Source organism: Arvicanthis niloticus, chromosome 8, assembly GCF_011762505.2.
Source record: "Arvicanthis niloticus isolate mArvNil1 chromosome 8, mArvNil1.pat.X, whole genome shotgun sequence".
Lineage (NCBI taxonomy): Eukaryota > Metazoa > Chordata > Mammalia > Rodentia > Muridae > Arvicanthis > Arvicanthis niloticus.
The window spans coordinates 47,306,137-47,323,509 of record NC_047665.1 but is presented as its reverse complement, the minus strand read 5'-3'; the positions used below and the strand labels follow the sequence as shown (position 1 = coordinate 47,323,509).

Below are 17,373 nucleotides of genomic sequence, written 5' to 3'. Positions count from 1 at the left end.
AATACTTATAAGAACAATATTTTATTAAAGATTGTTACAGAAAAAATTAAAAGAACAATTATTAGACAGCACGTGAATTCTATCTAGCAGTACACAGATAGCAAAACATGCCAAATCAGGTGCCTAGACATGCAGCAGACATGACTGCAGAAGTCTTGCTGGAAACAGTCATACTGGCATTCTTGGTTTCATGGCTTGTAGGCAGAGAAGCTCCATGGATGAGCTTCCAGTTTCTCTTACCAGTGTAACCATTTTTATGCCATGCAACAAGGATAGTAATGTCTGTTGGACAGTGTTTCTCTTATTTAGCTGTTCTCAAAGGTATTCCGTTTTTACTCAAACAGTACTCTCTCTTTGTGCCTTTAAGGGCACAGTGTTTTTATTCTTGGGCTGTTTTCTTGTTTTCCTTTTTCCCTATCACAGGGCTAAGGGACCAGCCTGTCCCTGGACAAGAACTTTAGAAGACACTTTGAGACAAACATGCTTAGGTTTGAAATAGGGGTGTGGTGTCTATCCTGCTTCTCAGTGAGCTCAAACAGGACACAGCAATTTACTAGCTTAATGTATATTGCATATTACCTTTCTGAAAGTCAGAATTAAAGTCTGTATGTTATTTAGATTTTATGTTTGTAGATATTATAAATGTTACTAGGTGTTTTCTGCATACATTCAGAATACTTTCAGTAATCTTGTAAAGAAAGTTAGCATCCAATACATTATGGCATTTATATATTTATTACAGTATGTATTAGCTTCTTGGTGAACCAAATATTACATTATTAAGTTCTAAAATAGACAATGAGTATATAAGTAGAGACTCCCTTTGCAAACTGATATATAGAAATTATTACCCAAGTTATTAATATCAGTCAATGAATCTGATCTCTTATAGTTTATAAATTGAAGCAGATGTGATGTAAAGGTCATACAGACTTTCTTAGTTGGATTGTTTTAAAGTAGAAGTCACTTTTGATTGTAGATATTGAGCATGACAGTTGCAATGCAGCGTATGTGTTAACTATTAAGGTCAGAATTGTCATTTTTTGATCTGTGACTTTTTTTCTATAGTGTGTGCGTGGACTCAAATGATGACAAGAAAGCTGTTTCACTAGCACAGGCAGAATCACAGGAGAACGTTTTCTTTCCAAGCAGATGGCAACACTTAGTACTTACCTATATTCAGCATCCTCAAGGGAAAAAGAATGTCCATGGGGAAATCTCCATGTGGGTCTCTGGGCAGAGGTAAGAAGCGTTCTCAGAGATGCTCTTCTCAGTTACAGTTTTAGTTTTAGTCTTCATTCCTGAAACATTGCAAACTAGGTAAAATTTAATATGCATTAACAGAAATTTATATCAAAACCTGGACTTTTTTCTGTTGTTTATCACTTCAGTACAGAGTAAGTTTTCCACAGACATGACTTTTGAAAATTGTCCATGAATTCTGCTCTTGAAGATTCAGCCAACTGATATTATTTGAGAATTGCATCTATGATGAACATTTATAGTCTTGCCTATGGTTATTCTCTAAACAATAGAGCATAACAACTATTTATAAGGCATTTATCTTAGGTGTTACAAGTAACTTAAAGATAGTTTAACTTATATAAGAGGCTATGTGTAAGTTATATGTAAATTATGGCATTTTCTAGAAGGGATTTGAATTTAGCTTTTGGTGTCCATGGGATGTCTGCAGCCAGCCTCCAATGAATACTATGGATGACTATATTTAGGCATGAGGAGCAAATTAAAAACCTGAGCATTATATATTTATGTTCAATATATACTGGGTAAGTAATTATTGGAGCTTTCAATGTTATCCCTCAAACCCACATATTACAAGAATGAATCCATTAGGAGCTCTTTAAATTAATTGAATAAGGAGACTAATGCCTAAATTAAGTTGGGATAGATAGAAATTAAATGACTACAGAATATAAAGCATTTATATCTGGTAACAGACTTAGATTGGGTCTTAGAAGTATACAATATGACAGATTCAGGTAGAATACTACATGACTTTTACCACATAGACTTCACAGTCAAGTTAAATATTTTGTAGACTATCTTAATGAAAACATTATCCCTGAATGAACTGTGCCCTAGTTTGCTTTCTATTGTGCTGATAAAACACTAACCAAAACCAACTCAGGGAGAAAAGGATTTATTTGGTTTATGGGTTGTAGTCCGTCGTTTACGAGAGCCAGGGCAGGAATGCAAGGCAGAAATCTGGAGGCAGGAATTGGAGCAGAGAACACAGGAATGCTGTTCATTCCTTTGCTAACCCCTGGCTTGTTCTTACACAACATAGGACTACCTGTCACAGGTATCGCGGCACAGTGTAGGTCCTCCTTCATTAATCAACAATCAGGAAAATATCCCACATACATGCCCACAGGCCAGTCTCATAAAGGCAGTTCCTCAGCTGAGATTCCTTCTTCCTTGGGTGACTTTGCCAAGCTATCAAAAACTAACAAGCACAAATTATAAAAGTGGCTGGAAGAATCTCAGTTGAGTCATGAGAAAGAAAAATGGGTAGAAAAGATGGAAAAGCTTGGCAAGATCGAGTGACAAGCTGATAGTTATAATTTTACTTTTTATAAAAGTTTAGTATGTGTTATATACTTATTAGACCTTTTGCTAGGTGTTTTATATATGTTACCTCTTTAATCTCTCAAAAATTACTCAAAAGAGATTGGTTCATTGAAGTCATATATATAACACAAATTAAGTGAATTTTATCAGGTATTTATCAAGGAATTACTGTGTGTTAGACATGGCACTGCTGTAGGAGGCCGCAAGCCCTGGTTACTTTCAACCATCAGCTTTCAGTTACTGAGGGAGAGAAAGAAGAAGGGCTTTGGGATAGTCCATGTTGTCTGCTACAGAAAGTTAAACCCGAGTTTAGTTTTGTTGATTTATTGAAGAAAATCTGTCTTCAAAATAGTATTCATACTTCAGTAAGCCTGAATGGCAGCTATACCCAATATAAATTTGTTTTCAGGACACTGGGTTGGAACAATTAGAGCTGGAGATGGGCTCCGTTCTTCTTGAACAGTCTTCTCATTTCTTAAGCTAGTAACAACTGCCAGTCATTGTATGACGTCTGCACTGGACCTCACTTTACCCTTCTCAGTGCACTATGAAGTAGGGATATTATTGACTTGACTGTTTACACGGCTCAACTGAGACCTGGAGTGGGAAAAGGAAACTTGCCCAGAGCTGTGCTCCATGGAAGCAGTCTAGACAACACTTGAAGCTCTGAGCCTAGATGGTGGTTATGCTGTAACCCTTGTGCTGTGCTATTCCGTCAGCCCTTTTCTTCTTCAGGATGTCTGAGGGATACAGGACCATACACTAGTTGTAGGCACTTTCGGAGTGAGAGATGAGGCTGTCATGAGTAGTTCTGAAGTTAGTGAATACAGTCTCTTGACTCACACATTGCTCTCTCCTTCCTCTCCCACTTACTAATTACTTTGCTTTGAAGAATTTTTTTTTTTACCAATTGGTAGAAGTTAATTTCATTAGTTAACAGATAAATGAACAAGTGACAAAGGTCAACAATATTATTTTTTTGGTTTAAATTTGAATCTTTATTTTAGAAACTATGTATTATTTTCCTACAGAGAATGTATTTCAAGAAGTTATTTTAATAAAAAAAAATAGCAGGCTAAGCATGATGACTCACACCTGTAATTCTAGCATTGTAGAAGTTGAGACAGGAGGATTGCTGTAAGTTCAAGGTCAGTCTAGGCTACAGAGGGAGACTACCTTAGAGAAATAACCAAAGACAAAAAAACTATAATGACACTGGAAAATAACTTGTTAGCACCCAAATCACACAAATGTAGAGTCTGTGTGACAGAGATATACTTAGTATTTATTATTTATTTTATATTTATCTTGCCATTTTTTTTTCTTTCACACTTAAGAAAAATAAGTCATGCCACAAGGTGGCAGTAGTGTTTTAGTTGTGGCCATTTATTAGTCTAGAAAGGAGGCAGTCATATTGTCTCATTTCTTTCCTTTAATATATATATATATATATTATTTTTATATATATATTATATATATAATATATATAATTATTTATTTATATATATATTTCCTTTAATATATATATATATATATATATATATATATATATATATATGCATATGTATATATAATGTATTCCTCTATGGGCCGATGAGATGACTCAGCAGGAAAAGGCTCCGATCACCAAGCCTGACAGTCTGACTTTGATTCCTGGAACTCAGTTGAGAGGATCGACTCCTACAAGGATTGAACCTTAGTGTACATGTGGACACAGAAATACACATACATATATACAAAAATGGAATTTTAAAAATGAAAAATATTACTATCAAGATAGTTGGCTTTATTTACTAAATCTGAATCAGATACTAGAGTTTTAAACTAAATGTATTAAAAAAGTTTAATTTTTAAAAGTGAGTTAGCCATGTAAGTCTCCATTTTCTAAATTTTAGACTTTGCCTTAATAGGTCATCCTCATTACCTTAATATGGAGTTTAAGGCATTTCTGAAATGGGGTGGACTTGCACTTAGCAATGTCTCAGGCGATGAAGTCCTGTCAGCCTTTGTGTTTCTTTCTGAGAAAGCCTTACTTTTACCTGTCCTCATTCTGTTTTACATAAGAATTCTTGACCAGCCTTTACAGAAAAACAGACCAAACAAAATTTCTGTAATCTTTAGCATTAGAAAACAAAATACAAAAACACTGGCATTTCAGAGTTTAATACAGAAAAGTTGGGGACATTCTGAAACTCTGATTCCAACACTCATGGAACATCAGGAATCATTTCCAAGATGTGAGACTTAGACAAAATAAGGAGAGGTTATTACTTTGTTTCTGTGAGCCAAGGAGGCACACATGCAGAAGCCAGGTGGCAAAGACAACTTGGAGCAAACGCCAGGAAGGGGCATGTGTACGAGCCAGGAGACAAAGAGAGCTTGGAGCAAACGTTTGTTTTCTTCCCTGGCCAACAGGTAGGATCTGCTCTACATGGTCCTGTCTGCTGCCTGCACCTCTGACCAAGAGACAGAGGCTACCCTCTTTTCCCTCCCATTGTGTATGATACAATCCAGTACCTAGAAAAGTTCAGGAATGTCCCCTTATTAAACGTTCATGGTATTCCTACATATCATTAACTTAACTTTGTTTTTAATGTAGGAAGACTGATGTCATCTTGGATTTTGTGCTTCCAAGAAAAACAAGCTTATCATCAGACAGCAATAAAACGTTTTGCATGATTGGTCATTGCTTAACATCCCAAGAAGAGTTTCTGCAATTAGCTGGAAAATGGGACCTTGGGAACTTGCTCCTCTTCAATGGTATATTTCCCCCCATGAAACATTTACAATTTTTAAATTAACACATCTTACATAATTTAACCTGAGAGTAATTCTGTTCTCTCTTCTTTGACTTGTGTTTAATAAGTACTTCTTTCCCAAGATTCTAACATTCACGTTCAGGATATTTTTACCATTTCATTATGGAATGTTTCCTTACAGTTGCTATGTGATGTGGAGATGGAGTTTGTAACCTCATCTTATACACTTAATCAGCATTGCTTGGGAAGTACAATGACATAACTAGGAAATCTATTTATGTAAATCTTATTTATAACTTTTAATGTGTAGGGGGTGTTTTGCCTGCTTATGTGTTTGTATATGCCTGGTATCCACAGAAGTCAGAAGAAGGGGTCACATCCCATGTAGCTGGAGCCACAGGAGGTTGTAAGCTGCCATGCAAATGCTGGGAATTAAATCCATGCCCTCTGCAAAATCAGTTAGTGCTCTTAACCATTGAGCTACTTCTCCTGTCCCTCTTTTATTTATGATTTTGGTGCATTTTATCCAAGTAGTGAATTTTTGCCAAAGCAATGAAATATACCATTTAAAAAGTATTAAACCTGGCATATGGTAACATTTGGAGTGTGTTTAGATGAAAGAAAATAAAAGTCATTAATTCTAATTTCATTTAAAATGAAATGCACCAAGAAAGAGTTTTCATCAAAAAAAATTAAAAATCTTAAAATAAAAATAAAAATAAAAAAAAAAAAACAGCTGGGAAGTGGTGGCAGATGCTTTTAGTTCCAGCACTTGGGAGGCAGAGGCAGGTGGATCTGTGAATTTAAGGCTAGCCTGTTCTAAAGAGTGAATTCCAGGACAGCTGAGGCTATACAAAAAAAATCTGTCTCAAAAAGTCCAAACAACAACAACAACAAGACCCTGTCACAAAGCGGAGGGTGGGTGGGGAGGCTGGATATATGGTTCAGAGGTTAGGAACATTCCTTGCTCTTGCAGAGGACACGGTTCAGTTTCCAGAACACACATGGTGGCTCACAACCATCTGCAACTCCAGTTCTAAGTGATCCAATGCCTTCTTCTAAATTCACAGGCACCAGGCACTCATGTAGGCAAAATGCCCATACACATAAAAATAAATAAATCTTAAACACAGCAAGAACCCTCCTCTCCCCCCCCCCCCAAAAAAGAAAACACAGCAGAAAAAACCTAAGCATGGTTAAATTAAAATTCACAATCTTAAGGAACAAACAAAAAAAAATGAAAAGCTTCCCAGTTTACTTTATATCTGTGCATCATTAACACAGTCTACATAGGTTAGTTTCCTTACACTTACTTGGAAACTGAGCTTTTGAGTTTTGGAAGATATAGTAAACAACTGAAAGAATCTGTCAGACACACACACACACACACACACACACACACACACACACACCCCTCATTTTCTTGCTATTTATGGGAAGTTCTACTTGAAATGCTTTAAATGACTAGCTCTACTTTTCTGTTTATCCAGGAGCTAAGATTGGCTCACAAGAGGCCTTTTACCTGTATGCTTGTGGACCCAACTATACATCCATAATGCCATGTAAATATGGCAAGCCAGAGATCGACTACTCCAAATACATTCATAAAGAAATTTTGAGATGTGAAGAAATCAGAGACCTTTTTATGACCAAGAAAGATGTGGATGTTGGTCTCTTAATTGTAAGTTTTAGTTTCATAAGTTTTAACATTGTACAAGGTTTATGTAGATATGTTCATTGGAATGTATGATTAGCAGTGAATTAGATTCTTAAAGTTTTTAATTTTGTTATTTTCTTAGAATGTGAAGTTTTTTTCTAAAAAAAAAGTGAAACCTTTAATCTCCTATTAAACTTGTTTCATGCTTTAAGTGTATGTATTATTTGTTTGAAATTATATTTATATAACAATTTTATCAGCTAAGTTTATTTTATACCTAATAATCTTTCAGGGAAATGTTTATGATACATTGAAGATATAGCACTTTCAGTTTGACATAGTCTTTAAAAAAATCACACATTGTATTTCTTTTCATACTTAGAAATAAATACAAAGATTCACTTATAATGTTAGTTATAATTGCATGTATTAAGGGACCATGAGATGGCTCAGTGGGTAAAAAGGTTTGTTGTGAAAGCCTGATCTTGTGTGTGTGACCTCAGCCTGAACCCTGGAACCCATGTAAAGCTAGAAGGAAAACCATATGTATGTTGTAACATATATATGTGCACACACAATTAAAATTTAATAACATATATTCAGGGTTTAGATAATTTATTCATTAATGTCAGTATAAAGTAGGCATTTTCCCTTCCAAGTATTGCTATTTGTTCCCTATTGCTTTTTTGCGTCATTCTTTAATTTTGCTCTACCAGTGCACAGTTCAGGAGCTACTGGTGGAGATTCTTGTTAATAGCACCACCAGTCAGTTATACTGTAGATAAGACATGTGCTATGCTTAATGAGACTACTTAAATTTCTATGGCTTCTTATAAGTGTCCAAATCCTAGGATTCTCTTTTACTTCTGTGAGGATTAGATCAGAGAAGTTTGATATGGACCACTGTTGATTGAAACTACTATCTGTGAAAGAAAAATTTGACTTAATTTTGTTTACTTATCCTGACAGTGTGGAACTTAGTTCTAATGAAAGAAAAATCTATTCAGAGACACTCCTTCTTAAAATTGAAAATAGATTCTTCTTTTATACAACACATCCCAACCAGTTTCCTCTCCTTCCACTCCTCCTAATGACCCCCCCATCTTCTCTCTCCCTCAGACCCACTCCCTGTTTGTTCCTGTTCAAAAAAGAGTAGGCTTGAAAGAGACAACAGCCAAAGAGAACAAAACAAAATATAATAAGACAAGGCAAATGCCCGCACATCAAGGCTGGCTAAGATAACCCAATAGGAGGAAAAGAGTCTCAGGAGCAGGCAGGAGAGTCAGAGATACTCCCTCTCCTTTTGTTAGAAGTGCCACAAAAATGTCAAGCTAACAACCTTAGTATATACACAGAAGACCTGGTACAAACCGATGCAGTCCCTATGCTTTCTATTTTGGTCTCTGTGAGCCCTGTTTAGTTGGTTCAGTGGGCCGTGCTCTGGTGTCCTCCGATGCCCTCTGACCTGTACATTCTTTAACTCCCTCAGAGACACATTTAACTAAGTAGGCAGCCTATGAGCAAATCCAAAACAAAAACTTGGGGTAAATTAGCCCAGAGTCCTCGATTTCTAAGAATTTAGAGTAGTGCCAAAAATAAGCTGAGAAAAATAAAATAAATATAGAGCAGAAAAAAATAAAGAGCAGAAGACTTAGCTCTCCTTTATTAAATATATAAAATCGATCTATGTGAGTTTGATTATAGTACTAATAAAGAATTCTCTGAATAATGAGAAAAAAGGCTTAGCCATAGCTAGTAGTATTTATATTTTAATTTCATGTTTATTCTGGACATATCAAAGCCAGAATCCTCAGCTGTGCTTCATGTTATTGATCACCCCTTGATTAGCTGGTCGTTTCCATTGTGGGAGGCTGCTATGCCTCTCTGTCCATCTTTGTTTAGTGTAGTAGCTATCTTTTAAAAAATAAAAATTAGTTAAGTGTCTCTTATTGAAACATTTGCTAGTTGATAGGTAACATTTTAAACTTTGTTTTGTCACTAAATGAAAATGTTTGTGTTTTAGGAAAGTCTTTCAGTTGTTTATACAACTTACTGTCCTGCTCAGTACACCATCTATGAACCTGTGATTCGACTCAAGGGCCAAGTGAAAACTCAGCTCTCCCAAAGACCCTTCAGCTCAAAGGAAGCCCAGAGCATCTTACTAGAACCTTCTCAACTCAAAAGCCTTCAACCTACGGAATGTAAAACCATCCAAGGCATTCTGCATGAGATTGGCGGGGCTGGTCTATTTGTTTTTCTCTTTGCTAGGGTAAGAATCATGAATATAGTTTTGTCTGAATAGAAGCTTCATCTCTTTTTTTTTTTTTTAAAGATGTATTTATTATGTTTATATGAGTACACTGTAGCTGTTTTTCCAGACACACCAGAAGAGGACATCAGATCCCATTACAGATGGTTGTGAGCCACCATGTGGTTGCTGGGAATTGAACTCAGGACCTGTGGAAGGGCAGTCAGTGCTCTTAACCACTGAGCCATCTCTCCAGCCCGCTTCATCTCTTTTATTGATAAATTGTAAGGCTTCGTATAGAGTACCAAAAGAAGCTATACTCAACTATGTAAAACTTTAAGACAAAAAATTATCACATATTACAGTTGATACCAAACTTTCGGCCATGGATAAAAAGGGTTTATTTTAATTTTTGAAGATCTTAGAAGTTTTCTATTATCATACAAATGTAATTGGAACAAGTAAATGTTTAATATGTGAGATTTTAAATTGCCTTCTGGAAGGAAAATACATATAATACTAATGATGTGAAAGAAATTTTTAAAAAAGAAATGTTTTTAAATGATTTATCCGTTTTAATTATGTGTATGTGTTGCGTGTGTAATCACATAATATGTGTATATACTGGTAGAAGGTAGCTGTGTGTCACCTGACTTGGGTGCTGGGAACCAAACTCCAGTCCTCTGGCAAAGCAGCAAGCTCCCTTAACCATTGAGTCATCTCTCTAGATCCAATATATATTTCCCTTTTAAAAAATACTTTGTCTATAAGCATCATTTAAAATAAACCATTTATTTATCTTCTCTCCTTAGCTACTCACAGGCAGGAAGAGTATCTTTCCTGATAGAGAATGAACAGTCCATAATTTAATACTACTTTCTATTTTAAGGTTTGCTGGAAAAAAAAACCTTCTGGACACAAATAACCTTGTTTTGCTACATATAATTTCTACTTCCTCAGGTCTATACCCTGTTTAAAGCAATGCTGATCTTCCTTTATCCTTAGAATGCCATTTTATTTTATCCCTAAGCATACTTGTAAAAATCAGATTTTCACAGTAAGTTCTTAAGGAGCTCCCTGCCTTTAATGAGGCCACCTTTGATCTAATTTTGCAACAAAGGGTGTACCAGCATTTGTTCTTGTCAGAGTTTTAGTAAAAGTCTTCCTAGCATCTTATCTACCCTAGTGTGTTTCCTGTCTCGTCATTCATTCTCCTACTGCTTTTCCCTATCTAGTATCTAGGTGAATAGATTGTCGTGATCTCTTTTCACATTATAATTTCAATATGTATGCCCTTGGTTTTTCCTATTTTATTCAGGTAGTAAATATAATTGGATCCTAGAAAAAAAACATTTAATTTCTACTGTGCATACATTTATGTTCTTGCTAATTGACTTTTAAAGTATGTTTTCACATTTAAAATTTAAAATGTGTTAAGTATTCTTCTGCTTCCTATAAAGATAAAATGTATTTTTCCTAAAAGCCTTATATAAACAGTCTGTCTTTTAAGCCTAATTTTCTGCCAAACAAAAATGTGAACCTTTAGGTGTTCCAGTGTAGGCCTGTGACTTTCTAGGTGTGCCCTGTGCCCATTCCCCATATCCCTGTGTTCCCCATACCCAGGCAGAGCCTGCCTTCCTTTTCAGGTTACCTTCTTAGTGCTGCCTCCCTTAAACCAATAGAGGAGTCAGAAGTGGGTGCTGTGCCAGATCCTGAATGTATGTGCAATAGAATTCTAAATCCTGTCTTTTGACTTTTATTGGAATAATCATGCCTGGTTCTTTTTTTTTGTTTTTTGTTTTTTGTTTTTTGTTTTTTTTTATTAGATATTTTATTTACACTTCAGATGGCATCCCCTTTCCCCATTCCTCCCCACCCCCCTTAGGAAACCCCTATCCCATGCCCCCTTTTCCTTTTTGCATTTATACATTTTTTAAAAATAATGTTAATCATAGGCTTTATAAGTTTGGAATTGTTCAATCAGAGGTGTAACCCACTGACTGACCTAGATATAACAACTATCTTTGACTGGTGGAGATACTTGAACCTCTGCCTCCCTGTCTCCCCCCCTCTTTCTCTCTTTCTTCATCTAGCTTCTCCTCTCTTTCTTCTTCTCCTCTTCTTACTCCTTTTCTTCCTCTCAGTACTCCTCCTACCTTAGCTCCTCCTACACATCACCCTTCCTGTTAAAATGAAACTTTTCTTTCAAAATGCAATTAGAACATAATTATGCCAATTTGTACCAGTGAGGTACAGGATAGTCCTAATACCCAGTCCATCCTTTTGTTGACTAACCAGCTCCTCTGTCATCTATTCTAACTAAAACATGCAGTTCTGAACCTGGCTTTAGGATGAATGTCAGCTGACGACCATCCACTCAAGTCTTTTCTCTTAAGGTCAATAGCTATATGTTTTCAACCCCATCAGAAATCCAGAATGACTGAGTTAACTATAATTGTGGGAAGCACAAATCATAGTTTCTAAAACTTAGCCAATTTATAGAGACCTCTGAACACCTGGACACCCGCTCTACTTCAAAACGTTGGAGCATCTGTTCTTCTGCCTTCTGGCCCAGGATCATCTGACAGACCTTAGTGCTGCAGAATTATTAAGGGCTGACTACTCTGTCTAGGCAGATATAATCAGTCGACTATTCTGCAAGTGTGTCCTTTTCTGGACAGTAATTTGTCTGTAGAAGGAAAGTGGCAATTCTTGCCTAGTGGCTGTCTCAGTCAAAGGTATCAGAGGCATTGGTTGAACTATGCTTCTAGGCACAAGATGTGTTTTTTGTTTTTGCCTTTATCTTTGTGCTTTACAGTGCTTACCTCACTGGTACATTGTACCGTACCCTTTGCTTCTTTATGTCTCCCATAACATGATGTTGAGTCTGCTTTTTTTTTTTTTTTTTTTTTTTTTTTTTTTTTTTTTTTTTTTTTTTTTTTTTTTTTGGTTTTTTTTTTTGTTTTGTTTTGGTTTTTCGAGACAGGGTTTCTCTGTGTAGCCCTGGCTGTCCTGGAACTCACTCTGTAGACCAGGCTGGCCTCGAACTCAGAAATCCACCTGCCTCTGCCTCCCACGTGCTGGGATTAAAGGCGTGCACTACCACTGCCTGGCTGCTTTTTTTTTTTTTTTAAACTTTTATTCTTCTCTCATACTTTATATCCCGACTAGAGTTTCCCTCCCTTCACTCCTCTAAGTTTCTACTTTCTCCCTCAGATCAATTACTCCTCTGTTTCCCTTTTTAAAAAAGGGGGGGGGGGGGACTCCCAGAGATATCCACTGAACATGGCCTAACCAGATACAATAAGTCTAGGCACAAACCCTCATATTATAGCCAAACATGGTACCATGAGAACACGGCCCACAGAATCAACTAAGCAGGGCTCATAGGGACTCATAGAAACTGAAGTGACAAACATGGACCTTGTATGTGTCTGAATGAGGTCCTCTGTATATACCTTATGGTTGTGTACTTTGGTGTTCCTGTGGGGCTCCCAGTAATGGGAATTTGGGAGTGGGGAGGGTTGTCTATGACTCTTTGCCTGCACTTGAGCCTGTTTCTTGATAGACCATGGAAAACTCAAATTCTATAATCCCATTTCAGATTAATAGGTATAAGATGCTAGTGATCTCTAAAGCTGTCAGTGTTATCTTTGTTTATTTTAGTATATTTGAGAGATTTAAAAAGAATGAAATTTATAATTTTCAGTTTTGCGTATCTATAATTTAAAATCTTTAATAATTAATATTTAAATACAAGTAAATATAGTGTAGGCATTAAAAATTGCTAGATATGACATTATAGATAATTACATACATTAAATTTTTACTATTAACAGATGAAGAAAAACATCTACTTTTTGTTTTCAGGTTGTTGAAGTGAGTAGCTGTGAAGAAACTCAAGCATTAGCTCTGCGTGTTGTTTTGTCTTTAATTAAGTTCAGCCAACAGAGAACACATGAATTGGAAAATTGTAATGGACTTTCTATGATTCACCAAGTGTTGGTCAAACAGAAATGCATTGTTGGCTTTCACATTTTGAAGGTATTACCTCAAAAACTTTCTTGTTGTTTCTATGCAGTAACACCTGTTATCAGAATTTTCCATAATGATTTTATGCTGCTGGTAAATGAAGGAAACTTACTAACGTATATGTGTTCAAGCCATGCTCCTCTTCCAATTCTTTCTTCTTTCTAAGTGTTTTAGAAAAGAAGAAAATAACCATAAGAATTTTAGATCTAAATAGACACAGATGTATTCCATGGCAAGTTCTTTCTTCTGTGGGCTAATGAACTTGTTTATCTCACTCTCACACTTAAAGTTCCCCCCAGGATGTATTGCTGTAGTCAATCCGTGTTGCTACAGTTAGAATTTGTTGTTGTTGTTTGTCATGTTTGTATGTATGCACTTGTTAGTGTGGATGTGTGCATGTGAGTGCACATACAGGTGTGTGTATGTGTGTGTTCACAGAGGACAGAGGTTGATGTCAGGTGCCCTCCTCTAGCTCTCCAACTTAATTTCTGAGATAGGGTTCTCATACTGAACCTGAAGTTTATCTTGGCTAAATGTTCTGGTTTCTGCCCTGCCTTAGTGCTGTTACAGGTATGCATAGCTACATCTAACTTTTATGAGAGTTTTCAAACTCAAGTACTCATTCTTGTGAGGCAGATGTTTTAACAATTGAGCCATTTCCCAACTCTGAAATTTTTTATATATTTTATTTTTTATTTGAGAATTTTATACATGTACATAAAATACTTTGGTCAGATCTACTTCCTACTTCTCTCTTCTAGCTCTCCTGGACCCCTCCCCAGCAAGACTGCCTACCAACTTCATATTCTCTTGTTCTTTTTTTTCCTTTTTTATATTTTCTTATTAGAAATAAATTTTCTTCTTAAACAATATATCCTGATCATAGTTTCTCCTCCTTCTACTCCTCCCTGTTCCTCTTCATCCTCTCCCCTCCAGATCCACTCCCTTTCTGTCTCTCATAAGAAAAAAAAACAAGTTTCTAAGATGACAACCAAACATGACAAAATAAAATATGATAAGATAAAGCAAAAAGCTATCATATTGAAGTTGTACATGGCAACACAACAGGAGGAAAAGAGTCTCAGAGGCAAGTATAAGAGACAGAGACATACTCATTCTTACAGTTAGGAGTCCCATAGACATACTAAACTAATAGCTATAACATGTGCACAGAGGAAGTGGTGTAGACCCATGTAGGCCCTCTGCTTTCTGCTTTAGTCCCTGTGAGCTTATATGCACTTTACTTTCAAAAGGCCTTATTCTCCTGGTATCCTCCATCCCCTCTGGCTCTTAACTCTTTCAGCCTTTTCCTCAGGAGATTTCTGCATCCATGCCCCCTGTCCCTGTTTCCTCCTCTGTACCTAACATCTCTGAGTTTATGGATTATAGTTTGATTATTATTTACTTAATGACTAATATCCCCTTATAAATGAAAACATACCATATTTATCTTTCTTGGTCTGATTTATCTCATTCAATGATTTTTTTAAATTTCATACATTTGCCTACAGATTTCAGGATATAATTTTTTAGACAGCTGAATAATACTCAATTGTGTAAATTTACCACAATTTCTTTATCCATTCTCCTGTAAGGGCCATCTAAGTTGTTTCCAGATTCTGGCTGTTATGAATAAGCTAAAGTGAACATAGTTGAGCAAGTGTGTTTGTGGTAGGATGAAGTGTCCTTTGGGTATATGCCTAAGAGTGGTATAGCCGGGTCTTGAGGGAAATTGATTTATAACTTTCTGAGTAACTGCCATATTGATTTCCATATTTTTTGCACTCTCACCAGCAGTAGAGGAGTGTTTCTCTTGCTCCACACCTTCACCAGCATGAGCTGTCACCTGTGGTATTCTGACAAGTAGAAGATGGAATCTCAAAGTGGTTTTGATTTAAATTTTGTTAATGGCTAAGGATGTTGAACATTTCTTCAAGTGTATTTCAGCCATTTAAGATTCCTCTATTGAGAATTCTCTGTTTAGATCTTTTCCCCATTTTTAATTGAATTATTTGTTATTTTGATACTGAGTTTCTTATATTTATTGGATATGGCGTTAGTAAAAAATCTTTTCCCAATTTATAGGCTGATGCTTTGTTTGAATGATATGTCTTTTGCCATACAGAAGCTTTTTAGATTCGCAAGGTCCCACGTATTAATTGTTGATCTTAGTGGCTGCACTATTGGTGTTCTACTCAGGAAGTAGTTTCTTGTTCTATTGCATTGGAAGATATTTTCCACTTTCTCTTCTATCAGGTTTAGTGTATCTGGTTTTACATTGAGGTCTTTGATCTATCTGGCCTTGAGTTTTGTGCAGGGTTATAAATATGGATCTATTTGTGGTTTTCTACATGCAGACATCTAGTTAGACCAACATCATTTGTAGAAGATGCTTTTTCTCTGTGTGTATTTCTGAATTCTTTATCAAAAATCAGATGCCCTTCTGTGTGTGGGTTCATGACTGGGTCTTCGTTCAGTTCCATTGACCAGCATGTCTATTTTTTTTTGCCAATGCCATGTGGCTTTTTGCTATTGCTTGTCGTACAACTTGAAATTGGGAATGGTAGGACATCCAACATTTCTTTTATTGTACAGGATTGTTTTAGCTCCTTCTGGGCCTTTTGTTTTTCCATACGAAGTTGAGAATTGTCCATTCAAGATTTGTGAAAAATTTATTGGAATTTGGATGGCAATTACATTGACTCTGAATTGCTTTTGGTAAGATGCCATTTTCACTGTGTTAATCCTACTGACCCATGAGCATGGGAGATCTTTTCATCTTCTGACATCTTCAGTTTCTTTCTACAGGGACTTTTTTTTAATCATACAAGTTTTATCATACAAGTCTTTTACTTGCTTGGTTACACTTACTCCAAGATATTTTATATTAGTTGAGGATATTGTGAAAGGTGTTATTTCCCTGATTTCTTTCTCAGTCCATTTGTTATTTGTGTAGGAGGGCTGCTGATTTTTTTTTTCAAATTAATCCTGTATCCAGCCACTTTGCTGGAAGTGTTTACCAGCTGTAGGAGTTTCCTGGTAGAATTTTTGGGGTCCCTTATCTGTATTATCATATCATCTACAATTAACAGTACTTTGACTTTTTTCTTTCCAATTTGTATCACCTTGATCTCCTTCAGTTGTCTTATTGCTCTAGCTAAACTTTAAGTGCCGTATTGAACAGATATGGAGAAAGTGGACACCCGTATCTTGCCACTGATTTCAGTGGAATTGCTTTGAGTTTCTTTCCATTTAACTTGATGTTGCTGTCAGCTTGCTGTATATTGCCTTTCTTATATTTAGGTATGTCCCTTGTATCCCTGATCTCTCCAGGACTTTTATTATGAAAGAGTGTTAGATTTTGTTAAAGGCCTTTTCTACATCTTATGAGATTGATCATGTGTTTTTTTTCATTCAATATGTTTGTATGGTGAATTATATTTATAGATTTTTGTATATTGAACCATCTCTGCATCTCTGGGATGAGGCCTATTTGATCATGGTAGATGATTTTTTGATGTGTTCTTGAATTTGGTTTGCAAGTATTCTATTGAATATTTTTGTATCTATGTTCTTATGAGAAGCTGGTCTGTAATTCTTTCTTTGTTGAGTCTTAATGTGGTTTGGGTGTCAGGGTAACTGTAGCCTCATTAAAATAATTGAGCAATGTTCCTTCTGTTTCTATTTAGTGGAGTAATTTGAGGAATACTAATGTTAACTCTTCTTTGAAAGTCTGATAGAATTCTGCAGTAAAATCATCTAGTCCTGGGCTTCTTTTGGTTGGTCTTTGATGACTGCTTTTATTTCACTATGGGTTATAGGTCTGTTTAAACAGTTTATCTGATCTTGATTTAACTTTTATAAGTGGTACCTATTAAGAAAAATTATCCTTATTTTAGATTTTAAAATTTGGTGGAATATAGGACATTTAAATTATGTTCTTCTTATATTCTTAGGAGTCTCTAGATTTCCTCAGTGTCTGTTGTTATGCTTCTGATTTTGATAGTTTGGATAATCTTTCTCTACCTTTTAGTTAGTTTGGATAAGGGTTTGTCTATCTTCTTGGGTTTTTTTCAAGGAACTGA

At 35.9% G+C, this 17,373-nt stretch overlaps 1 protein-coding gene across 4 annotated transcripts in view; it reads left to right on the top strand.

The window, feature by feature from the left end:
- Positions 1–17,373, top strand: part of Lyst (lysosomal trafficking regulator) — a 157,750-nt gene that overhangs the window by 55,281 nt on the left and 85,096 nt on the right. For all 4 annotated transcript variants that reach the window (XM_076939358.1, XM_034509980.2, XM_076939355.1 and 1 more), the window contains exons 14-18: positions 1,069–1,242; positions 5,192–5,352; positions 6,842–7,032; positions 9,032–9,277; positions 13,127–13,300. In XM_076939358.1, the coding sequence (XP_076795473.1) occupies positions 1,069–1,242; positions 5,192–5,352; positions 6,842–7,032; positions 9,032–9,277; positions 13,127–13,300 (946 nt within the window). The remainder of the gene's footprint in view (positions 1–1,068; positions 1,243–5,191; positions 5,353–6,841; positions 7,033–9,031; positions 9,278–13,126; positions 13,301–17,373) is intronic.